The 26,967-nt window shown below is 38.3% G+C and overlaps 2 protein-coding genes across 4 annotated transcripts in view; one reads left to right on the top strand and one right to left on the bottom strand.

Moving 5' to 3' along the window:
• LOC127494545 (solute carrier family 4 member 11-like) overlaps positions 1–4,135 on the bottom strand; it is a 34,751-nt gene extending 30,616 nt beyond the window's left edge. For both annotated transcript variants that reach the window (XM_051860526.1, XM_051860529.1), the window contains exon 1: positions 4,027–4,135. The gene's annotated coding sequence lies outside the window, so the exon portion shown is untranslated. The remainder of the gene's footprint in view (positions 1–4,026) is intronic.
• On the top strand, positions 201–17,634 carry LOC127494547 (kyphoscoliosis peptidase-like). Of its 2 annotated transcripts, none has more exons than XM_051860531.1 (7): positions 201–262; positions 2,797–3,567; positions 3,641–3,755; positions 4,033–4,150; positions 4,998–5,189; positions 5,317–5,507; positions 17,431–17,634. In XM_051860531.1, the coding sequence occupies exons 2-7, from the start codon at positions 3,007–3,009 to the stop codon at positions 17,442–17,444; spliced, it is 1,191 nt and encodes a 396-aa protein (XP_051716491.1). In that variant the 5' UTR covers positions 201–262; positions 2,797–3,006; the 3' UTR covers positions 17,445–17,634. The 2 variants fall into 2 exon arrangements, with proteins under 2 accessions (XP_051716491.1, XP_051716490.1); XM_051860530.1 differs by lacking the exon at positions 17,431–17,634 and adding an exon at positions 7,299–11,848.
• Positions 17,635–26,967: the final 9,333 nt, after the last annotated feature.

Below are 26,967 nucleotides of genomic sequence, written 5' to 3'. Positions count from 1 at the left end.
AATGTATCATTTCTACAACCATTCTGCCGCTCAGGGCCCCTCTGGTCTTCTGGTGGGTGACCCATAAGGGCCAGTGGTTGACAGAAAGTGCTGTACTGTTGAACATCAGCTGCTTTGTAGTATTTTTAGGTCTGTCATCCCCTCATTCTGCCGATGCTACACATCCCAGCCCAGTGTACCGTGTATATAACAGTCCAACACTTCAGAAGAGAACACAACAGCACAGCCATCATTACACAAACTCAGAAGTACTGGACACAAGGTATGTAGGTTTGAGCATTGCATTTACATTTTACTCCTTTTTTCAATGTATTGAATTTTTGTGTTTACTTACTTTTTTGCAAAGTGACTTGTTTTGTGTTTCATAACTGTTACCACTTAAATTTAAATGAAAAGCTTATAATAAGTTATTTAAAGGAAGTTTCCATTGTAATTTTAATTTAAACCCACCCTGAGAAATATTCACTGTAAAATGTGCAGCAACTAGCTCCAACCACTCTAATATCATTAATATCAAAATCATCAGAATTCATCAACCATCTGTATTTCTCTTCGAAGTTTCACCTCATGCTTCGGGTTTAGTTGCATTAAAGAACACGGATGGTAGGGTGACTTTGACTTCTGAACTCTGCTTTAAATGTGCATGACTCTCTTTCTCTGATTCCTAGAAACAAATAATTATGTATGCTCAGAAATACGTTCTCTTCAATATTAGATTTTTTGCTAGTAGTAGCTAAAATCAATTTATGTCACTTTAAATACATGAAAGATATACTATTCTGGGTGCACGCTATACCGAGATCTCTTTCGCTAGTCCAGTAATTGCCATACCTGTAAGGAGTGCATTTATTCATTACACACTAAGTGAGATGGAGCTATCAAAGTGCCTTCAAAAAGACGTGATTACCACAGTGCTGTGAGTGGAGTGTAATTGCACACATGTCTGAGAGCATCTGAGTGGTATATATGTAGGGACAAGAACATGGGTTTGTCACAATAGGGATTAGGGATTTCTTCTATGTGCCATTCACTCTAAGGCTTTTTTTGTAATTACACTGGATATAATTTATATATATATATATAAAATTATATCCAGTGTAATTATATCCAAGTCACTAAGTGTCACAAGATGACATCATACTGGCGAGTCCACTGATCTATATTAATATAAATATAGATCAGCGGGCGAGTCACGGAATCTAGATAAGGTTTGTCTAAGAATTTGCTAGATTTGTCCCTAGGCTTTTGAAAAAAGTCTCAAAAGGGGCAGGGAACTTGTCAAAATCTGTACTTGTACTTCATCTTTTCTTCAGTGATTCTGCTTGTTAACAGCAGGTGTTCATCACTAATGCTCAATCATCCCTTAATTAATCGCTTAATCGCTTAATCTCTTAATCTCATTAACTTTAACTCTGCTTCAGTGTTACTTTAACACTATTTATAGAGGGACCACATGTACTCTGAGCAGAGTTGATTTAACTCTGGGGATTTTGCTTTTTAAAAATGACAATTAAAACAACTTTACAGTTCAAATTGTAACAGTTGTAAACCCGTTAACATGTTTTTTTTTGTTGTTGTTGTTGTTATTGTACTATTTCCCATGAGGGGGCAACAAGGAGCTATACTCTCAGGTATAAAATGAGTGTAAAGAGTAGAAGAAGTCAGATTTGTAATGGAGGGAGTAAGCATGGCTTATGGCTCCAAACAATCATTGGTCCTGATTGGGAAACCGTGAGTTTTATGCTCAATCGGAAAAGGACTCCACATTCTGTGGGATTTATCCTTTTATTTGTATGTCTGTTATTTTTGACCTATGTTAGAAAGATGACATTAAAGTGGGATTAGAGGCTATGAGTTGATTCAACTGCAGTGGATCCTTAAACCGGATTTTGCCACTTGGGAATTAAGAGACTTTCTACTTGGCGTGGACTGATATTGACACTAAGGAGTACAGGTTGCACTGGGAAACTTTTGGATGGCGTTCTTGGACATTGGTTTTCATGGATATTGATTCATATGCTGTGGTGAAGGAACATTTATTGTTATTAACATCTTATGTTAACATTTTATCTCTACACTGCTGGTTATTGATTGGTGAAAAATGTATGTTTTTTGTATTGGGTATAAAAGTGTTTGAAAGATAAAATGACATTTATTATTGTTTGGGTTTATTGATCACAGGTTTTTTTTTGTCAATGCTTGCTAAGTTAACAGCATAAGTTATTTTCTGTTGTGCATTAAACAAAGTCTAGTTAGTAGTTCCCTCCCTTAAAAACAGATATATAATTAATACTTTTGTGGGATCAAAGTAACGGTTATAAAATAATATGAATTGATATGAAATGACAACAACAAAAAGTTTTATAAAATGATAAACTTTAAACCTCACATTTCAGCTTGATAAATGATTATATATAATTAGTCTGAACAAAAACGAGCTGAATGAAAATCCAAATTCACTCTCTGACAGTAAGTGCCACTTACGGAATAGTAGAAATACAGTGGTTACCATGGTACCCCTATACACAAAACAGCACTGCGCTTACAGAGTGGTGCAGGTATGACATCAGAACCCGCCGCTGGCTCCTTCAAGATTTTCCTGTGGGCTTTTATAATGGGGTTTTTCAATTTATAAGTAAAATAAAGCCTGTGGTAAACATAACTTGATGATGCTTCTATAATGATATGTTCTATAATGTACCCAAGAGCCCTCTATTATATTCTTTAGATATGGTTCAGTCAATCTTTCAGTGTACGCTTATTTGATTTATTTTCCCCCTTGTCATCATCCACCAGGTGAAAGTAGTAAGTCTAATTGCTTAGAAAAGTAAAAGCTCACCTCTGCTCAACAAGCCTCACAGTTTCTATCATCATTCATGTCTGGAGTACAAGAGCACAAACAGTGAAGGACGTGAAGTAAAGAGGTTACTGGCATCCTACACGTGTCTGGTGTTGAAAGGCTTTAATCACCTCTACACTGACACTAGTGACCTTCACAGCTACAAAATGAACAACAGCAACTCCGAGGCATCAGGGGAGGCCCCTGTTTACACTCTGACCTCACTGCCGACCCTGGGACATGAGCAACAAAACAAACACGATTGCAAGGAAGCTGCGAAGACGACTCAATCCAAACAAGAACGGACTAAAGATATCCCAAAGGAAGATGCTGTCTATGTAGTCCTGCATAAAGAGTGGAAGTTAAAGATTGGTGGGTCATCAATCACTGATGGCAAAACAGGTAGAATGACAGTAGGACCTCAATCGGTCAATGCAAAAGAGCCAATCAAGAGCTCTGTGTTTGAAAAATGGGAAATGATGGATAGAGATGAACAGAGGTCACTGGCTAAACGCCAACTGTCTGAGGAAAGTAAAAAAAACTGTACTCATAGATTAATGAAGAGCACAGTGATGAAAGAGGAAGAGTCAAGGAAGACGTTAACCACTGCCTCAGGAAAACTAATATTAAATGGGCCCAGGTCCAGAAGAAAACTTCAAAAGGACCTAATACTGAACTCTGAGGTCTACCGCAAGGTTGACACACATGTAATCAACACTGGAAGAGAGGTGAGAGAGATCAGATGTCTTTTGGGATTAGTGAGTAGTTTGATATGCGTTTATTTGGATTTGTAATTTGCAGCTCAGAATCAAGCGGATCTTTTCGGTGCAAGCAATCACCCAGACAATCACAGAGGGGGCAATCGGTGATTTAGACAAACTGCGTGCCATCTGGATCTGGCTTTGCCACAACATTGGTCAGTATGAGTCTTTCTCTCATACGCACATACTCAAGGGTGTTTTCCACATCTGCTCGCAACAGTTTGCTTTTTTTGATTGATTTAATTGTCTACACTCTAAAAAAAATGTTGGATTGAAAATGCACAAACACAGCAATTGTGTACCATTAGCTGATGTATGAATAAACTAAATCTGAATGGTTAGTGGCATAAGTTAAATGGAAAACTAGGCAAACATTTGCTCCGATAACACTAAGTTATTGTTATGAGATACTGTTTTGTCTGTTACCTGTAGAGTATGATGTGGAGGGATATCTGGGCCTCACTGAGAAGGTTTGCTCACCTGAGCTGGTCGTTTTGACTGGACGAGGTGTGTGCTCTGGTTACTCCAGCGTCTGTTTACAGATGTGCAGGTAAGCAATTTAGAAATATATAAATAGATGGGGGTATATACAGTACTAATGTGACATTCTACACTTAAAAAGTTATGAATGTTATTGTGTTAGATAACAAATTATCAAACCAAATATCCGATAAAAACCACTTAAAACTCATTACAAAAATGGCTCAAGAAAAAAAAAAAGTTCTGAGAAAAACTCCAGCATCATTTGATTGCTACGGAGCCCCTAAAGTGACATTTTTAATATTTCAAGACTTTAGCATATGCACGAGAAGGTTTTCGCACATGCATGTGAAACTGTCATTGTGATGCTTGTAAGGTTTATGTTTTCTCCATTTATGCGCTAAAATGTTGTTTTGCATTCATGGATTGTATTGATTGAAGATGTTAGACCAGCTAGAGTAATTAGCTATCTGTTCAGAATCTATGCCAGCATTAAACAGATATCAATCCATTAGAGAAGACATAGGCTATATTAAATTATATATATGAGAGAAGAAAATCTCTATAAAGTATGAAAACAGATGTAAAATTTTGTTGGGTACTGGCTTACACAGGAGTTAAAGGATGAAATAGCAGATCAGTTGGTAAAAGAATCAACGATATTGAGATTAAAGTTCTATTTTAAAAAAGAAATTAGATCAATAATTAAACAAAATATTCAAAAAGAGTGGCAGTGGTAATGACCAATACCCCTAAAGAAGAAGAAAATATTTTTGCTAAATAAAATTGTGACACAGGTGTCCAGTGTAGAGGTTTCAGTCTAATACACACATTGAAAACTACACGTTTTGCACGCAGTCTGTACTGCATTAACAGAATTTTAATGACATGGTCGTCTAACCTCACTATCTGTTCAGGGAAGCTGGTATTGAGTGCAGAGAGGTGTCGGGTCATGGTAAAGGCATTGGTTACCGGCAGGGTCAGAGTTACCAGAACACTAAATCCAGCCACATGTGGAATGCAGTGTTTCTGGACGGACACTGGTACTTACTTGATGCCTGCTGGGGTGCTGGAAGAGTAGACCTGGACAACAGAGCATTCATAAAGAGGTGAGACTGGATTTCTATACTGTATATAATATATATTAATTTCAGATGTACAGTTATATACACATCGCTGCATGCGATGATCATGACAATCACATTCTGCATGTCTACAATGCAAATGCAATTTCAGATATGAAGAGTTTTACTTCCTCACGAACCCTGAGAACTTCATTAACTCTCACTATCCTGATGAGGAGGAGTGGCAGCTCTTGGAGAGCCCCATTGAGCTTGAAGAGTTTGAGAAGAGGGTGCTGAAAACTTCTGAGTTCTACAGGCTGAACTTAACCCTCATTCACCCAAAACACTTCCTGATAGTTACAGGTAACTCATTTTGCATTACTCAAATCAACAAATAAGTTTAAAACACACACGACAAGTTCTTAGAAAGGAACTCTTTGTATTTATGTTGGTTTTATACAACTTTCGAGAAATGTTTATTGGCTAAATGACACAGAGATGTGTCAACAACAACAACAATAGCGGACTACATGCTTGTGTTTGTGCTGCAGAAGCTACGGAGCCTATTAGCTTTACTAAAGTTAGTTTTATGCACATGCTCCAAGTCTTCTTCTCTGTTTTTAGTGTATCTCTGTGGCAGAATTACAGCGCCACATACTGGTCTGGCATATATACTACATCGTTTTGAGTCGGTTTCAGTGGTTTCGTGTGTACGCAGATATTTCTTGAGACAAGGCCGTTTACACTGAAGAATGAGGGGGGAAAAAAGATCGGATAGGGAAAGCTCTGGCTTTGTGTGGATGTGGCCTTAGGCTTTTTAATGTTTAATTTAATGACTAAATTAATTAATTAAATTATGTATATTATAAATAATATTAAATATTAATATTATAAATAATATTAATTTTTAAACAAATATCAAGAGATAAAAATTCATAAATATCATTCAGATTTTTTGCCCAACCACACAACATTTTATAACATTTCCTTGACATAAAAATGTCAGGGGTCTTCTCTGATGTCATTTTATTTTATTTATTTATTTTGCATTTTGGTTGTGCTGCAGGACTTTGGCAGTTTTGTATTTTTTTCCTAACAAACAATAATAATGATTGTGCCAGACTGCCAAACAAAAATTTATTTAAAAAAAAAAAAAAATGAATTCCTTTAACAGGATAGTTCACCCACAAATGAAAATTATCCCATGATTTACTGACCCTCAAACCATCCTAGGTGTTTATGACTTTCTTCTTTTTGTCAAACACAATTGGAGTTACATTAAAAAAATATCCTGCCTCTTCCAAGCTTTATAATGGGAGTGAATAGTAACCAAGATTTTGAACCCCAGGGGGTTAATAAAAGCCTTCTGATGCATTTTTTGTTTGAAAAATATCCATGTTTATAACTTTATAAACTATGATAACTGGCTTCCGGTAACCGCCATACACGAGTCTAGTTCCGGCGGAAGAGTGACCTCTGACCCGACTCAAGACAAACACGGAAGTGCAGAGGATAGAGCAAAACAAAACACCAGTCATAAATTAGAAGTCTAAAATGATCATTTCTGAAGAGAAATGTTGGAGGAGCTTGAGTTTGTTGCCCAGCCCTATTTGTTTGAACCACGAGAGGCGTCATACACCAGAACGGACGTTACCAGAAGCTAGTGATTATAGTCTATAAAGTTATAAATATGGATATTTTTCTTACAAAAACTCATCTCTTCGCTTCAGAAGGCCTTTATTAACCCCCTGGAGTCGTATGGATTACTATTCACACCCATTATAAAGTTTGTAAGAGCCCGAATTTTTTTAATGTAACTCCAATTGTGTTTGGCTGAAAGAAGAAAGTCATATACACCTAAGACGGCTTGAAGGTGAGTAAATTATGGCATAATTTCCATTTTTGGGTGAACTATCCCTTTAATGATGCTTTTTTCTTCATTATGGTTTTAGGACATTACTTTATGCACCAAAAAAATGTCAAAATCGATTTTAATTCAGAAACTAAAAACATGCTCATCATAAAAGAGGTGTATGTTTGATTTGCCTCTGTAGTGTATTCTTGAATAATCTACTAGATGAGTTTCATGTCATTGATTAATCAATTGATGCACTGCTGTGAGTAACTGACACCTTTACCATTTAAATGCCACAGAGAACGGCGAGGCGACGGTATTGATGAGTTTCCCTCAGCCTGTCGATTTCACCTATCAGATTTCCCAGCCTAGCGGCAATGAACTACAACAGCTGAGCAACTCCATCGGCCTCCTCACAAGCACCCAGCACAGCATGGAGCTCCGCCTCATGCCCCCAAAGTCTGGCACATATGAGGTCAGGGTTTTTGCTCGACCTGGAAACACTTCTAAAGCATTCAGCTGGGTTTGTTCCTTCCAGTTGGAATGTCCAACACCCAAAACCTCAGAAGAGCTGCCCGAGAATCCCTACGTGTCCTGGTGCCTGCAACCAGACGCAATGAGTTTAGGACTCAAGCCTTGTGAATATGGGAATGATATAATTTTTATAAAGTCTGGATGCTTTAAGTTAGTTTTAAAGACTACTAGACCACTTATGATGTTGTGTGAATTGAGCCATAAGGACCTGGACAAGACTTTAGCTGAGAAATGCTTGGCCATTCAGACTGAGCCAGATCAACTCACATGTAATGTCCTCTGCCCGTACCGTGGTTACTACCGTCTATCGGTGTTTGTACGGGACTGGGCGAATGCAGCAGACAACTTCCAAAATGCAGGAAACTTTCTTCTTTGCTGCACAGGTGGTCCTGTCAACCTGAATGAGCTTTTTCCGTGTGGTCTCAGCAGTTCTTGTGGTCCTGGTATCAGAGCTTTGGAGGCCGGCCTCTCCAGGTTCAGCCATACAGAAGCTCTGGTTTATACACAGCAAGGAAAATGCAACATCACCTTCCAAAACCCTCAAGATCTAGACCTCCATGCTGTTCTAACTAAAGAACAGTGCAATCAACCAGCAAGTCTTCTTTCAAACCACGTCCTCTTCACTCACAATGGGAGCAAAGTCACAATCAGCATTGCCCTTCCTGAGTATGGAGTCTACAAGCTTGGTCTCTATGGAAAAACGTCCTTCAAGCAAGAATTCACCTTGCTGTGTGAATACATCCTGAAGAACACCTCAGCGAATAAGTGGCATCCATTCCCATGCACGTACAAAGCCTGGAAGAGGGGCAGTGTGCTGTTTGAACCTCGTACAGGGCTGTTAGAGGCCTTGTCCTGGGTGAAATTTCGTGTACGTGTCCCAAAGGCCCAAAAAGTGAGTGTGCAAGGAGATCAGAGGGTGGATCTCCAGCTCAGTAAGAGCAGGGTTTGGGAAGGGACTGTGTTTACAGGCAGAGGGCCACTGCTTAAACTTGCTGCCAGCCAAAGCGAGACCTCCAATGAGATGGTGATCATAATGTCCTTCAATGTGCTAGAGTCAGAACTCAGAACATAAGATATGACAAAGTTCTACAACTCACATGAAATAATCCCGAAAGACACTTTTGGGACACCTCTTTGTTGTAACCAGGGCCTAAAATTAACACTCGCCAAATGCGAGTAAAAATCGTTGTTGACGAGTATATGAAAAGTCAATCACCAGTTGGGCGGTAACATTTTTTATGAGTTCTAACATTGCAATGCTGTGAGAACATGAACGTGCACACTCTAAAAAACACTTGTTGCTTTATGTTGCTTTGCATGAAATTAAACGATATAAAGAATAACGGCAAATTTTAGATAAAATAAAACATACACAAACCTGTTACCGAAGACATGCACCAATTTAACGGAGCTGCAATGCTCTCTCCTGAAGAGGGCGCAAAAAGTCTGCGATAAATAACTCAACCCCTGGGTTGTTACGTCTGACCCAGGAGCTGGGTAACACAGAAACTACCCAAACACTGGGTTATGACGTCTGACCCAAGAGCTGGGTGACAAAAAATTACCCAAACGCTGGGTTGTTACGTCTGACCCAGGATCTGGATAACACAAAAACTACCCAAACGCTGGGTTGTTACGTCTGACCCAGGATCTGGGAAACACAAAAACTACCCAAACGCTGGATTGTTACGTCTGACCCAGGATCTGGATAACACAAAAACTACCCAAACGCTGGGTTGTTACGTCTGACCCAGGATCTGGGAAACACAAAAACTACCCAAACGCTGGATTGTTACGTCTGACCCAGGATCTGGGTAACACAAAAACTACCCAAACGCTGGGTTGTTACGTCTGACCCAGGATCTGGTAACACAAAAACTACCCAAACGCTGGGTTGTTACGTCTGACCCAGGATCTGGATAACAAAAAATTACCCAAACGCTGGGTTGTTACGTCTGACCCAGGATCTGGATAACAAAAAATTACCCAAATGCTGGGTTGTTACATCTGACCCAGGATCTGGGTAACACAAAAACTACCCAAACGCTGGGTTGTTACGTCCGACCCAGGATCTGGATAACACAAAAACTACCCAAACGCTGGGTTGTTACGTCTGACCCAGGATCTGGATAACAAAAAATTACCCAAATGCTGGGTTGTTACATCTGACCCAGGATCTGGGTAACACAAAAACTACCCAAACGCTGGGTTGTTACGTCTGACCCAGGATCTGGGAAACACAAAAACTACCCAAACGCTGGATTGTTACGTCTGACCCAGGATATGGGTAACACAAAAACTACCCAAACACTGGGTTATTATGTCTGATCCAGGATCTGGTAACACAAAAACTATCCAAACACTGGGTTGTTACATCTGACCCAGGATCTGGGTAACACAAAAACTACCCAAATACTGGGTTGTTACATCTGACCCAGGATCTGGTAACACAAAAACTACCCAAACACTGGGTTATTATGTCTGACCCAGGATCTGGTAACACAAAAACTACCCAAACACTGGGTTATTATGTCTGATCCAGGATCTGGTAACACAAAAACTATCCAAACACTGGGTTGTTACGTCTGACCCAGGATCTGGGTAACACAAAAACTACCCAAACACTGGGTTATTATGTCTGATCCAGGATCTGGTAACACAAAAACTATCCAAACACTGGGTTGTTACGTCTGACCCAGGATCTGGGTAACACAAAAACTACCCAAACACTGGGTTATTATGTCTGACCCAGGATCTGGTAACACAAAAACTATCCAAACACTGGGTTGTTACGTCTGACCCAGGATCTGGGTAACACAAAAACTACCCAAACACTGGAAAAATAACCCCCAAAAAATGACCCAAAAGGCTCAACCCAGGACTTGGGTAGAAAAAATAACCCAAGATTTTTTAGAGTGAATGACACTCGGAACAGTTGACAGGCCAGTGCTGCATCATCACGAAAATGTAAGTCTTTCCCATTTAAATAATCAAACGCAAGAAGACGTGAAAGGGAACTCAATTTCTTTCCCAGAAAGCCGTATCTCAGACAGCATGCGGATACTGAATTGATCTCTCTTTCACGTCTTCTTGCGCTTAAACAGACAAATTCACACAAAATTGTCAAAAAATGCCCGTCTTGGGGAGTATCCTAGTTAACATAGTCGGTTATGGCTTAAGTGAACATAAACTGTTGATACAGAAACACATGTGTTTCAGTATATTGGATCCGTGCATCTCTTAAAGTGACAGCAGCCTAATAAATCTGCTGCAGTCATTAATGTTAATCAAACAACAAAAGACGAAATCACTCACTGCTCTTGACTGAATAACTTTTGTAACTTTAATAAGGATTAATTTATGTTTCATTTATATAGTGATACAGTGATATACAATGACATCTGATTAATTACACTATAGCTGCAGGAAAATTACGTCAACTCAACCTCGTTCAAGGCTGTTGAACTTAGAAGACATAGTAAATGAATGTCAACTGAGACCTGTTACTGGTGTAACTATAGCGAGAATCACAAAGCTAATGTGACTTTTCTTCATGCACTCTTCCTAAGAACAGTACTACATCCCACATTAATGAAACACTTGAACTAACGCACCTCATGCACTAAGCTGAGAGTCTGAAGCACTAAGTTTAGAGTAGGTGTGATTAGTTTGATATGGCAGACAATAACTCTATGGAAAGTTGATTTGCACCATTTAGACTGTCAGTTACTGAAACTGAGAGCCCTCCATGCACAAATGTGACTCTGAGAAGCTGGGCATTTTCCACTGGCGGAACAGCAAATGCGTTATGATATTGGTTTCAATTTAATGGCTATAAGTGTTACTCATACTTTAATGTATAAAATATCTACTTTATTACTTATGAGATATTTTTTTAATTTAGGTTCCCAGAACAAAAAAACAAATCTACAAATGCATGAAAGCGAATGATTGACAGGATTTTGTGAGTAGAGATGCTGGATGAGAGGTGAGCCAAGAGGGGCTGTTTTAATGTTATCCATGCAAAACACACAGTTTGGCTCTTTCGTTTGCTGCCAGCAGGCAATGATAAAGAAAATCACTGATCAAAGTAACATCGCTGTTGTTTGTGCTGTTTCCGTACATCCATAGCTGGAAAAAGAAAATCTGTCTTGCAACTCCTTTTCAAGAGTTAAACAACGTCGCAAAGATTTGTGTTATATGTTCTTTTACTAATTTTAGGTGATTCTGGCTCAACTCCATCATAAAAAAATATATATATATTGACACAATTTTACATACATTATATGCAAATAAATATATTTTTGTCCACGTATGCTGTCTCAACACTGATTTTCTCTCTGAAAATAAGAAGAGGGATCTAAAAACAACTGTTTAAAACACATTGCATAACGAATAAAGCATATCAGTATAAACAATACTGTCCCATCCTATTGGCGAAACTCAGTTTGAAATCACGTTCCCCACACAGAGAAATTCTGCATGTGCAGTGCTTAAAACAACACTGTTCATTCAGCACAGAATTTGTTTGTACAAATATGTGTACCTTTACATCCCTAATATAACTCAAAACCCAGAAACTTTGCTGCAGTTCTGAGGATGACTGCCCCCGGCTTCAATCCAGACAGAAAATGTGTGGTCAACAGTTGCAGGAAGGGCAGCACAGGAAGGAAATTGAAAAGCTGAAACCCGAGAGGTCATTTATCTCCCTCTACACCTCTGTGATCCAGACTATCAAATGATATGAGAATGTAATCCCTCCTGAGACCCGGACGGGCTGTTTATTTCTCAGTCTGCTTCACTACATTGAATTAAAAGCACCAGATTTAAACCTCAAGACTAAAAACATGATATAACTCATGCAAAACTAATTCAAGCAAATAACTCAAACCGTTATTGCCTCGTATGCTGAGTTTGCCATTTCATGAAAAAAAAAAAAAAAAATCACATCAAAAAGAAAAATCACATGGTCACAGGGACTTTGGAAAAGGTCATCAATGTATAAACAAAAGGCAGGTTCACACTGTCAGCTCTAGAACAGAGATTACACTAACATCGTCACACTTTACCATTATCAGTTACTGACTCACTATCAGACCTCCATAATCAGTCTGCAGGGGAATTTATGAAACCCACCAGCCATGAATATTAAACCTAACAGCTACTAGAAACTTTGATTTATATCGGAACAAGCTACGAAATTTGGAAGGACCGCCTGAAAACCTGGAAAGTTACAATCTGAATTGACAAATAATTATTGGTAGATGATTATCAAGTCAGTTTCAATCAATCAATCAACCTATCAATCTATCTATCTATCTATCTATCTATCTATCTATCTATCTATGTTCGGGACGAATACATGTTCTGTTACCCACCCACCCATCCATCATCCATCCATCTATCCATCCATCCATCCATCCATCCATCTATGTTCGGGACGAATACATGTACCGCTATCCACCCATCCAATATCCATCCATCCATCCATCCATCCATCTATCTATCTATCTATCTATCTATCTATCTATCTATGTTCGGGACAAATACATACCGTTATCTATCTATCTATCTATCTATGTTCGGGATGAATACATGTACCGTTATCCACCCACCCAACATCCATCCATCCATCCATCTATCTATCTATCTATCTATCTATCTATCTATCTATCTATCTATCCATCCATCCTTCCATCCATCCATCCATCCATCCATCCATGTTCAGGACGAATACATGTACCGTTACCCACCCAACATCCATCCATCCTTCTATCCATCCATCCATCCTTCTATCCATCCATCTATCTATCTATTTATCTATGTTCAGGACAAATACATGTACCATTACCCAACATCCATCCATCCATCCATCCATCCATCCATCCATCCATCCATCTATCTATCTATCTATCTATCTATCTATCTATCTATCTATCTATCTATCTATCTATCTATCTATCTATCTATCTATCTATCTATCTATCTATCCCTTTCAGGATCATGTAAGACACCACACTGCAAAATAAATAAATTGTTTTCTCAAATGTATCAGAATTAGGTGAGTTTTTTCCTATTTAAAATAAGAAAAATACCTGCCAAAAGCATAAGTAAAGTAAACTTGTTATCCTTTTTAATTGAGTTTATTTTTCCTTCCCGACTGGCAGATATTTTTTCTTGTTTTAAACCACTCACTTAATTTTGATAAATATTTCAGAAAACAAAATATGTCATTTTGCTTCTCAAGTAAATGTATATTGATTTAAGACTGTTTAGATATTTGTTTTGGAAAACAAGATGAAAATAACTTTTTGCAGTGCAGCTGACTGCACAACATCCTCATCATACGATCTATGATGTATTTGAGGAATAATAATATATTATCGACTATAGGATTGTTCATAAAGTATTATTTCCCTTCACCTTTTTAACCATTTTTTGTGATGTTTGGGATTCATTGCAGAGAAGCAACAAAGTAAACTTCAAATGACGAAAGAAGTGAACAACAGCTCTAGGACTTGGCTTTGTTTCATTATCATTAACCTAACGGCGAGGACTGATTAGAACCGTGAGGTTTGCCAATAGTGCCTCTCTGCTGGCTGCTTAATCTGACCTACAGTACAAGATGTCCTGTGCCAAACACTGACCTGCCACAAGTGGCCTGATTGGAATATTGTTCATAAACAATTTTAAATGTCACTCTGTGCGGACTCACTCAGTATGGGAACACATACACTGCTTGACATATGTTGATATTGTGGATGGAATGTGACCAATTCATTAAAAAAAATCAAATTAAAAAGACATTAATTATAAGTGCCGACACTCACAAAAACATAATGTGATGACTGTTACGTTCAGGCTGCAGGTCGAGATGTACTGATATCAAATAAATAGCAGGTTTGACATTACCCTTTACTAAAAGCAAAATGTTTTGTTGCTCAGTTGCAGAGGAGCAAAGGCACTCTTATTATCATTCATTTGGATCTAATGTAGTCCAGCTGAGCTGCAAGGACTAACACTCAGAGGTTAATTCTGAAAGATGGGCCAATACCAACGCTTCCTGCTCAAACTTCATATCCAGAACTGATGCTGCTCTTACGTGCTATCAGAATTATCGTAAACCATAAACACCCTTTCTGACATTTTTGGTGCATGAGATTGTCCTGTTTTGTTGTTGCCGGTATGCCGGAGCATGAGTTCTTGAAGCTCCGCCCTCTTCTGGAAAGGGGGCTGGAAGCAAAAGCTCATTTGCATTTAAAGGGACACACTCTGTTACACATGTGTTGTCTTTCTCTACTGTTTACATTCACTTAAGCCATAACTGACTAGGATACTCGCCGAGGCAGACATTTATTGACATAATTTTGTGTGAATTTGTCCATTCAAGTGCAAAAAGATGTAAAGGAGAACTCAATTCAGGATTCGTGTGCAGTCTGAGACGCGGATTTCTGGGCATGCACTTCGGATGAGTAATGAATTGAGTTCCCTTTCACATCTTCTTGCGCTTGAACATTAAAATTCACAAGGCTTAAACTTTCGTGATGTGTGACAACTGTCTCGAGTGTCATTCATGTTCACGCTCATCCTGAAGTTTACTTTATTTCTTAGAAATGTCAGATATAAACTCAGAATTTTGGGGGGGGGAAAAGTCAGAATTGTGAAATATAAATTCAGAATAAAAAAAAAGCTTTAAAAAAGAATTTTGCGATTGCAATTTTATATCTGAGAAATAAAGTCATAATTAAAAGTTACAATTGTGAGTTACAAAGTCCGAATTGCAAGATATAAACTGACAATTGAGAGAAAAAATTAAAATTAAAACTGAAACTATAGATCCAAGTATTAATAAATACTATAATAGTATATAAATTATACTAAAATACTGCTTTGAAAAAAAGAAAAAAAATCAGAAAAAATAATTTTTTTTTACAATTTTTTAAAAAACTTGACAAGTACAAGTACAGTATATTGACATTTGATATGAATTCTAGTAGGAAGTTGAGCAGTAACATTTTAAAATGAAATGATAAAAATTCAAATACTGAAATTATCAAATTCAAATACTGAAAAAGGTATTATTTACGACTGCAGCCTTTAGAAACCCAAGAAACTCCTCAAGCATCACTGATTTTCATATAATCATATGTTGCAATCAAAAAAACATACCATCACCTGAGGAACACACACACACACAGAGAATCTCAAAACCCATGACCAGAAAGCAAATCAAATAACTCCCATTGAATTGAAGAGAGCTGTATTGACATGCAGCACTAACCATGTAATAAACTGGAGAGGCTAAAGTGGTTGTTGAACGTGAATATAATTGGCTAGCACAAAAATCTCATTGTGCAATATCTGCAGTTAAAATTACAGTGCAAATAACCCTAAAAGAAATGTCAAAAACATATGCGATGTGTCTGCTGGGCAGCAGGGGGCAGTAACTCAATAAGCCAGAGGAGCTTGCAAGTGTCTTTGCACTTTGAGAAGCATAAACTTTCCGGTTTTCTGTTTATAAGACGCCTGCCAAATGCACTTTCCTTTGCTTGTTATTTAGGAGAATCATCATGAGAAGCACATACGCTCCTGCTTCCCTCATCATCACCTTGTTTATTTATTTAGCAAATGAAAGCCCGAGCACCTCAGCGTTAGCATGCTGGACAGTGTCCATATTCAGCCTGGCTGGAAAAATTGACATATGCACAGTTTAGAAATAAAAACGCTTCACGGTACTTCTAAAAGTAATTGCGTAGAGAGCATCTAGATTGCACCGTAATGGCTTGAGAAGGCTCTGTACTGTTACCTCCGTGGGTCTTACAGGACTTAAGAATACTTATTAGCACCTTAATGACTAATCTGTGCCTGATTGTGTTTGAAGCACCGGTCTGATTGCATTTGGACAAGGTCTGATTGCTGCCCACTGCAAAAGGTGTGCATTAAGTTCACTATTATGTTGGGCGAAAGAGGAGTGATGCTGAAATATTTATCTAACGGCTTCAGAGATCAGCATCTGTGGAAATATTCAACAAACACAAGCAGATCAAATATGCGGGGTTGTGGTGCATTTTGTCCATGCAAAGGGCCAGTTGGTGGGGTTTCAAAATTTGTCAACAGAGAAGGATCTGCCTCATTGCAGGGAGGTCAAGCGAGTTTGCATCGCTCATTATTTTTTCCTGACAGAAGTGCCTCTCGCTGTAAGCTGAGGGAAAGTTTGGAAGGAGGCGTGCGCTGGAATCCATCAGGCAAAGCCAGGCTTCTCTGAGTATATATGCCTGAGGCCTGACTGGATAGCCTGGACCGCATGTGATAGACAGCTCACTGACAGACATTCGGCCAGACCACATGCACTGGAGGAGGATAGCTATGCATTGTGAGTGAAAGAACTGTGATTGAATTCTTGAGATGACAGATCAAAATAAAAGGACAGGCAGAAAAAAGGCAAGAAATCAGCTGTATGGCACATAGGATATCTATATCGTCTTCTGCACTTTATTTAACACATGTTCCAGGCCTCAGACGGCACCTCACACAGTCTGTTCATTTATGGGTCAATGGCATGACACTCATTTTTGGTCCTATTTATTCATTTATTTTAAATTAAAAATTAAATGCAAAGTAAACTGAATACAGCTCTTTTAAGATAAGCATGATTTTAATGAAAAAAAGGTCAGGGCAAAATGTCTTAATGAACGCCTCATTAATAAAATTATCTGCGACCAACTTGCAGATCCTCATGACTGTGTTTCAAGGTCAATAAGTCTCAATATCAGATAGTTTGACATTTTTATGACAAGGTAAGGTTAGCTAAACAATTAGTTCACTTCAGAATTAAAATTTCCTGATAATTTACTCACCCCCATGTCATCCAAGATGTTTGTGTCTTTCTTTCTTCAGTCGAAAAGAAATGAAGGTTTTTGAGGAAAACATTCCAGGATTTTTCTCCGTATAGTGGACTTCACTGGGGTTCAACGGGTTGAAGGTTTCAGTGCAGCTTCAAAGAGCTCTACACGATCCCAGACGAGGAATAAGAGTCTTATCTAGAGAAACCATCTGTCATTTTCTAAAAAAAAATAAAATGATAAACTTTTTAACCACAAATGCTCATCTTGCACTGCTCTGTGATGCTCCACGCATTACGTAATCACGTTGGAAAGGTCACATGTGCAAGCAAACGTGCAAAGACTAAGTCAAACGACCTTTACAAAAAAAGGTAAAACAACGATGTCGGACGATTTTGAAGTTGGAGGAGAAAATGAGATGGTTTTTTGCCCTATCGCGGACTTTTGCATGACCTTTCCAACGTGATTACGTCGCTTTACTTTCATTTTGTGTTTATTTTATGATTAATAAAAAGTTGAACGTTCGCCGGTTCCCGCCTCCTCCTTCCCTTATCAACATACCTCCTTACAGTAGTCTTTCAAAAAGGCATCTGAAATAATAAACTGAGTGCAATGTAGTGTTGTCAAAAATATTGATTTTTTTGATGCACATCGATACTGAAATATCTGAAACACTTCCAAATACTCATTTTCTGCAGAATAGATACACGATACCAGCTGCTTTTTCTCTCTCTCTCATCTCTCCGACGATGAGCAACACACAAACCCGTCTCATTTCATTTGTTTCGGATGAATATTGTTGGTGTTACAGGGCTTGAATTTGGCATATTCCCACAGATTTTGTGTTCACACCCAAAGTGTGCGCACATAAAGCCGCCTCTCAGCACTAAACTGAATTATTTTTTCGCTGCTTATATTGCACTTCGAATCTCATAACAGAACAAAACCGATCGTCATTGAAATCTCGTAACAAATCAAAACCGGCTGTCTTTGACATCTTGTGAAAAGAACAAAGTAACAAAACCGACCGTCTTTGAAATCTCATGACAGAACAAAACTGTCACTGAAAACCAATTTTCAACAGATACACACAAAATAATGTCAAAATGCCAGTCTTGGTGAGTATTCACATAAACACAGTCAGTTATGTTTTAAGTAAACGTAAACAGTTGAGAAAGAAAATCTTTTCCCTTTCACGGCCATTAAAAGTGAAATAAATGTTCTAAATTAGCAGGCTATCTATGTGCAAATATGGCAGATTTCAGACTGCATACTTCTATTGGCTTGCAGAATGCTAACGGTTAGCCGGTCTTTTCAGAATGACCTGTCGCAATCATAATGTTTTCATCTGAAATTCAGACACATTAACATCAGTTATTCACATTAGAGAGATATCACAGAGTTAGACATGCAGCCAGAATCTTTTTAGAGACCAGAGTGCCGTCTGTATGCATTCAAAATAGACCGCCTTAATTGCCTGCTGAATTTTCTCTGAGCGATCTGAATAGTGCCGCTCATCTTGACTATCAATCTGTAGACGGTTTTAATCACAAAGGTTTCCTGCGTTTATTGGCTGCATAGGCCTCTTTCAGTTATCAAGAGCGCCGTTGACATCTCTCATCCCTGTTTGTCTGTTCAAGTCGGTGCCAGAGTGCGTTCCAATTAGCAGTTATATAATGAGAGAGAGGTACTTCAACACAATCGTCAAATAAAGCACTCTTCCTTCCTCTCGAAGGTGAGCAGAAACCATTTGTGCATTCGCTGCTTTGAAGAGCTGAAATATTCTTTACTCACCTTCTGTTTCTATTTGCTCCATGTATTGACCCATGTTACCTCATTTCAGCAGTTATTGAGCACAACGGCACATCTGACCTTGGGTTTGCTAAACTCCAGCAAACAGGTATTGTGTCGGAATAAGTTATAGCACAATCACTCCATATGAGGTGTTTATGAATGCCTTCAGTGCTTTCATATGATCTCAGGTATGGCTTTGAGTAATACAGGACGAAAAAAAAATAGATTAAGGAAAAGAATTTTGCTCTATAGCTATTTAATGATAAGGAGAAGAGGGTTTGTCATGCATCTACTTTAATGGCAATGAAACTCATTGAGAATACTGCTTTACAGTGGAAAGCCGTCGCTGATATATACTGTATAGCACACCAGCAAGCTAATAGATATTGTTCCTAAGAGCAGTGGAAATGTAGTGTTCGAGTATTTAATATCTAAGAGAAAGATCTTGTGCTGCTGGCCAATATACCTACAACTTCAATACAAAAGATTTAAGCAGTTGTTGTCTTTGTTCTAACACTGTGATGATGTACAAAAAGCTCAACCAGTCTACTTCCACCATGTCACATGACCATTATTGTTTGGTGCATAAAAATGGTTTGATTTCAGTGTTCAGGAACTTAGGCAAAGGGTTGTTCCCAAAAGACAATGGTCTTCATTTTATGCCAAAACCTCACTGGATTCTATCATTCTTTCACAACAAATTGGTGGTTTTGAAAGGAAATAAAGTGTGAAAATTGCAACAACATGTCAGCAACTGTGTTCATTCTAATGTCTGATCTGACATTATTGATTCATGTACAGTCAGATGATCTTTGTCTGTGTGTCAGTAAATCAAACCAGTGACTAAACGCTCAACTTCATGTTGTTTCTCTTTGTAGGATGAAAATAATCTGTTATTTAAACTGTGACTAAATTATAAACAGAAAGCGATCAAAGAACGCTCCCTTTACAATCGCTGGAGCTGTCAATCAAACAGAGCGAGTTTATCAGTGACTGAGTTCTGGACTTGCGCCGAAACTCTTGTTTTATTCAACGAATCTCTTAGTTACATCGTGTTTGCATTGTTAGTTACGATGAAAGCATTCGTTAGTGTGCAGAAATCGAGTTTCAATGACAAGATCATCTATGATTGGCTACATGTTCATCACTGCAACCTTTCATGCCACGATCTAAATATAATACCATAAATCTAAATCAATCAACACTAATCAACACTTAACACGATTAGTTAACCTTGAGAGCTGTAACAGTAAAAACATGCTAATACGTAGCTATTTCATGTGCAAAGATGTCAGCCAATCACAGCAGTGGGCGTTTACACTGAAGTCTCACAGCAGACACGCCCCTTAAAGCAGAGCGTTCAAATCAGAGGTAGGAAAAATGCCTTTTATTTCTAAATTATGACCATTTTTGATGTAAAAATCATACTAACATTATAAGTGCACCCCAGGAAACATTATAAAACAATAAAATAATGCAGTTCATGACCCCTTTAAACCTGTTAGTTGCATACATCTCAAATGTGTCTCTTGTGACTCCTTGTGATTTTGAGGGGAGGGTCTCTGATTTCGTGACTACATTAAGTACATCACTCACTATGTTACTGATGGTGATGAAGCTGAAAAAGTATACTTTATAAAATACATTTTTATCTTATTGCAAACTGTTTTAAGTCGTCACAATTATCACTTTTTACAATACAGATCATTTCAAAGCAGATGCACAGTACTATAATGCTTGAAAATCAATCATGAAACTATTTCCATTTCAGTTATATATTGTCATTATTCAGCTCAATTCAGTTCAATGTTGATTCAATTCAGTTATGAAACAAACTTAATTCAACTATAAAGCATCTCCACAGAAGACAATAGTGTCATTATTCAACTCAAGTCAGTTAAATGAAGATTTAACTCTGTTGAAGTTCATCAATTCTGAAACAAATTCAATTCAGCTATAAAGCAGCTAAAGAGATGACAATAGTGTCAATATCCAGCTCAAGTTCTGTTCTCATCCACTTTTAGTTAAGCTCCTCTTGGTTTCAAACAAGAGCTCTATGAAGTCTTGTGCATATACAATATAAGGGCAAATTTTTCAATCTGACGTTTTGTATCCGGCAAAGTACAGTGATTGATTCACAGGTATTTTGATGTTGCTGAGATGCATCAGGATTGATTAACTGTATTTGATTATCATTTACACTACAAATGCAACGTAGTCACTCTGAATGCGGTTCGATGAATCAGATCGCAAAATACCCAGGATGTTTAGCCTGTATTTAGTACTATCCACTTATGATCAGATTACTCAAAATGGATGTCAATAACAGGTCAGAATGGGGCCATTGAACGTTCTGAAGTATTTTTGTCTTTCTGTGAGTTTAAGCTACATGGAGCAGATGGTATATACACATTACGGTACATAACACTAATGCTGGTTGCTAGTTTTCCTGTTTTCCTCTCCAGATTTGGAACAGGGTTAAATGGGGTCAGCATGTTTTTCTTTTGCAGTGGATTGGCAGAGGGATGGCTGGGGCAGAAGTGCCTGAGGTCTCAGGTGGAAGGGCTGCTGGGCAGCAGGACACGGCTCCCCAGAGGAATACAGGACAAGAGACACGGGCCAGGACGATCCAGCTCATCTCCTTAACTCTTTAAAGTTCAGCAGAGTGGAAGCTTGTACAAACATCTCCAGTCACAGGCATGAGGTTGCACATGTACACACACAAAGAACAAATTTGCTTTTGCTGATGCACATGAGATGCTTTAGAAATGATACTCCATGGGGGCCCAATTTTTGGAAAAAGTAGATTGTTCCAGTATTCACAAAGAAGCAATGGAAGTGGCATTTCAAGTTTGTCTTGTGTTCTTATAGTTCCTATATAACTCAATCTCATATAGCTTTCCTGTAATTCGAACACTGAATAGTATAGATGATTTGTTTCTAATCCATTACAATAGTTTATCTCAGCCTGGCACACTGAATGGTCTTATTTGTACATCCACAGATGATTTCCTCTGCTGGGCTGGTGAAATATAAAAGTCTGTAAATGGGGGGGCCTCATTATGAGAAGTCATAACCCTTTTCAGAACCCTTTTAAAGATCCATCAATATTAATGTAGGGTGTAATTGTCTTTTTCTAACCAACAGAGATTGAAAGCAGCACACTTTTTCTTTGTATTTGCAATTTGTGGGGTTTTAATCACCAACTCCAAGAAAGCACATAAACACCTGGTGATTTCAAAAACTAGATAATTGAACGTGGGCACTTATATTGGGTTATGCCGTTACGCTTTTGAGCAAAAACTTTGTTTTACCCTAAAGACAAAAACCCCAGGAAAATCAAGTTGACATGCAGCATTACTTTGCTTTCAGCTTTGTCACAATGTTTACAGCAGTGAGAAAAAAATCAATCATAATTCCTTCTTCGCCAATGCTGGCTTTGGAAATAATGGAAGTTGTGTATATGAGTCACTCCTCTGAATGCAAACACACAACTGGGAAAAAGACAGACAACATCCATAGGAGACAGACAGATATACAGTGCAGACGCGTTTAGGATGCTGTTATAATTGCAAAAGGTTTTGAAACCCTGCCAGCACACCGCTCAATCGTTTTTATTGATCGTGTAGGGATTTATAATCATAGTTGAGGATGAACTTTGGGAAAAATGAGGACGCCACAGAGATTATTCGACTGCCAAGATTCAGCTTCTGTTAGTGCAGCAGGAATCTAGAAAAAAAAATAGGTCAGCTGAGAGCTGACATTTTTGAAAAAGTTATGAATATTGTGATATGTTTACCATCTAACAGAACAATCTTTTCAAATGCTCATGGCAGCGTCTCTTTTTCCAGCACAATCAAAATGAAATGTCAAACGTAAAATCTGACGTAAGAAAAAAAAGTAAATTCATAATAAAGGCAGACAAACTTCTACATAACCTGTCCTTTTACTGCTAGTTTAAAGAATTTTAGGGGATCAAGAGTGTAGCGTTGAAACCCTATTGTAAATGTTAAAATTTCCAAGGATCAGACTTGAAACTTTGAAGGCTGGTATTACTCACACCATCTACAACGTCAGCAAAGCTCGCCCCGATCGGCCTGAGGGGGGCGCTACAGCAGTGAAAAGTACGAAATCACTCAAAACACCTAAACCGTTAGGCGTAGGCAAAATGCATGCCTCGGATTCAACCGGATTTTTTGAAAAACCTACTTTTGCGAACTAGTCCTAAGTTTTTAGCCTGATCAGAACCAAACCAGTGCAGCAAGATTCTCTGGAGTCTGATTGTCAATAATTATCAAAAAAAGTTGAAATTTTGATTCACGGTCTCCAAGGGTCGCAAAAACGCTCAAAGTGGGCGGAGCCACTTTTACTAAAATGGCTATAACTTGTGAACAGAATGAGATATTTTCACCAAACTTGGCACACTTATGTAAGAGCTCATTCTATGGGTGCATGAAAAAAGACATATCGATTTGCCACTTGGTGGCGCTATAACATAGAAAAAAACTTTAAAATGGCTATAACTACACAACCCTAAGTCTGATTGCCTTAAAAATTGGCATGCGGTGTCTTTGTCCAAGGTGCCAAGACTGCCTTTGAGGACATTCACGTATCTTATAAAACATGGCCACGGTGGACAGTGAAGTTTGAGCAGCTATCAGACCAGTTTAATGGAGGCCGATCAGAACGAAACTCGGACTGGGACTGTTTGACTCACGGCCCTAGAGGCCTGTGAGAAATTTGAAAGAAAGCGGTCACCGGAGGCCGCCTTCATGTTTTTCACGTGCGTAAAGGATTGTATATCACGCGATTTTTCGTACACGCCAATGACATTCATACCACATGGTAGAACTCCTCATTCTGAGCAACTATGTTTCTACGACTGCCGCTGTCCATCGAATCATTCGTTAAACATTGGAGATTATTTCAAAAGCCAATTTTGGTCAAACTAGTCTGAGGTTTTTGGCTCAGCCTCAATAAAACCACTGCGGCACAATTCTCGGACTCTCTAGGTCAATAAGTATCAAAAATGTTGAACTTTGGCCTTTAGATAGCTATATCCTAAACAAAAACTCAGAACTTCGCATCATTAGGTGAGCATATGCTGCACATGATTCTACAGAAGCATGCAAACTTTTATGGAGATCAGCCCATAGGTGGGGCTATAACTGTTAAAAAGGTGTAAAAATGCTGTATTTCTATGGCAAATCCCATGAAATGACTGAAAATGGCCCTCTTCTTGCTTGATTTGCGTAGAACTTCTCAAAATTGGGAGTGCACATGCATCACATGATTCTAAAGAAGCATGGACACTTTTATGGACATAGGACAATAGGTGGCCCTAAAACTATTAAAAAGCTTTAAAAACCTGTATCCATTTCCTTAGTAAATTGCCTGTATTGGCTGTAAATGGTTTTCCATCTATAACCTAAGTGGTTAGATGCTTACTAAATAAAACATAACATCATTCATTGACAAAGCATTATGAAATTGTTTACTTACACTTTGTGATGTAGCTGCTGTCAGATCCAGTAAAGCTGACCGCTTCATCTACTGACTACAGATTTGCAGTAAAATGCTCTGAACAAACATGCGATCCGGTACGCCAAAAAATTAACCATTCACTTGTTCCTGATGCTGAAATTCTTCTTAAGTCTGTACAGAAACGCAAGTAAACGTTTTTTTCTGTTCTTCTTCTTTGTTCTTACTGCATTTGGCATCAGAATTGTTGCAATACTGCCACCTTCTGTTCAAAATTCAGTTTATTTTACAGTCGCTTGTCCAGTCCAGTTTTTTTTTTAGAAAATTAAATAGACATTTTCTATCTTGTTCGCTATCTGTACATTCTAGAACACATATAATATTGTTCTCTCTTCGTCCTAATTTCCGTAACTGAATCATCTTTTCTTGTCTTTCTTGAGTGAATTTCTCACATAAGAATATGTTCAACTGTCTCATATTCCTGACACTGAGTGCACAGACCTGTTGGGTGTTTTCCCATTATGTTAAGGTTGCTATGTCCCATTCCTAGCCTGCTTATTATAACTTGTTTTTTCAGATTTATTCCTTTATTTTTTAAAATACCTACTCTGCTTTGTATAAATGTTTCCCTTTTACTGCATTATCCCACTGTTGCTGCCATTTTTTATTTATTTCCCTCTATACTATGCTTTTTCCTCCTGATTTTGATAACTTAATATTGATTTTAACATTTTCTTTTTTGACTGCCTTTTTTTTTGTCAGTTTGTCTGCTCTTTCGTTGCCCTGGATACCCGAATGAGCCGGGACCCACATGAATGAGACATTTTTCCCTTATCTATCTATTCTTGAATAAGTAAACAAGATTTCATAGAGCACATCCTGATGGTTTCTGGCTGTGCCTGATTTAATGCTTGCAAGAGCAGCTATAGAATCACTGCAACACTGAAAAGTTATTATTGATAGTTTTGTTCGATCCACTCTTCTGCCTTCAATATGGCATATAATTAAACAGTATAAACGTAAAGAGTCAGACACTCTTTTGTTAAGGTCCACTTGGTAACTGGGCACAGTAACTCTCTAAATCTTTCAATCCATCTGAATATTGTCCTTGTATTTACAGTCCCTATATCTATAGTACTCATAGAAGTCTTGCTATTTTGTCTGTCACTAATTCCATATCAACGTTTGGATACTCTAGCACCTGAATTAGTTTAAAGGGCCATTTAACAGTTTATTCCCACATCCTTTGCCATTTGATCTCCTGTCCATCCAAAGCTTTCTCTATGCATCCTCTCCACACTTTTTTTTTAGGTGGTAGTCTCTATGCCCTCTCTAATTGGCTTTCAGCTGGTTTCGGCGTAGCACCAATGGCATTTCTCCAGCTTCCACCTGAATTGCACACACTGGTGTAGTTTCTATTGCTCCTATACAATTTCTTAAACCTCGAGCTCGCACAATATCTAGGTCTGCTAACGCAGATTTTGACGCTGAGCCATTTTTCTGTTTGCTTTTGCCCTGACTTGTTTTGTCAGCCATTAAGCGACTGAATGCCAGTAGGCCAATGGTGCGATGATGTAATATGATTAGTTGATGTCTTGCTTTACAGGCAGTCATATGCAAATATTTTTCCTGTGTGGCATTACAAATTACACAACATCCAATCAAGCCTTTTTTCAGAAGCACAGAGTTTCTGCTGAACTAGTATAGGGGAAAAAGCTGCTGGAGTTGTACAATGTCTGCTCCAAAGAGGCATTACAAGTGTTGTGTTTTGGGATGTACCAATGCACATAAGTGTCTCCATAGACTCCCGCCATCTGAGTCACTGAGGACATCATGGTTAAAATTAATTTTTGAAGGAAACGTCTGAAGGAAATTGTACGTTTGTGCCAATCATTTTACATCAGGCTGCTTCACAAATGTGCTGTTCAAAGCTGGATTTTCACAAAGGTTGATTCTGAAAGATGGGTCAATACCAATGCTTCGTGCTCAAACTTCATATCCAGAACTGATGCTGCCCTTACGTGCTATCAGAATTATCGTAAACAAGAGTTTCCTAGTTAAAAATTGGACATAAACTTCCTTTTCTGACATTTTTTGGTGCGTGAGATTGTCCTGTTTTGTTGTTGCCGGTATGCCGGAGCATGAGTTTTTGAAGCTTCGCCCTCTTCTGGAAAAGGGGGCCGGGAGCAGCAGCTCATTTGCATTTAAAGGGACACACACAAAAACGACATGTTTTTGCTCACACCCAAAAGTGGCAATTTTAACATGCTATAATAAATGATCTGTGGGATATTTTGACCTAGTACTTAAGTCTCTT

The sequence above is a fragment of the Ctenopharyngodon idella genome, chromosome 14 (genome assembly GCF_019924925.1).
Source record: "Ctenopharyngodon idella isolate HZGC_01 chromosome 14, HZGC01, whole genome shotgun sequence".
Classification (NCBI taxonomy): domain Eukaryota; kingdom Metazoa; phylum Chordata; class Actinopteri; order Cypriniformes; family Xenocyprididae; genus Ctenopharyngodon; species Ctenopharyngodon idella.
Note: the sequence above shows the minus strand (reverse complement) of the source record. Positions and strands in the feature narration are given on the sequence as shown.

Coding starts and splice junctions, on each gene's coding strand:
- LOC127494547 (XM_051860530.1), top strand. CDS start 3,007: ATGAACAACAGCAACTCCGAGGCATCAGGGGAGGCCCCTGTTTACACT. Junction 3,568..3,640: donor TAATCAACACTGGAAGAGAG/GTGAGAGAGATC, acceptor TGTAATTTGCAG/CTCAGAATCAAGCGGATCTT. Junction 4,151..4,997: donor GTCTGTTTACAGATGTGCAG/GTAAGCAATTTA, acceptor CTATCTGTTCAG/GGAAGCTGGTATTGAGTGCA.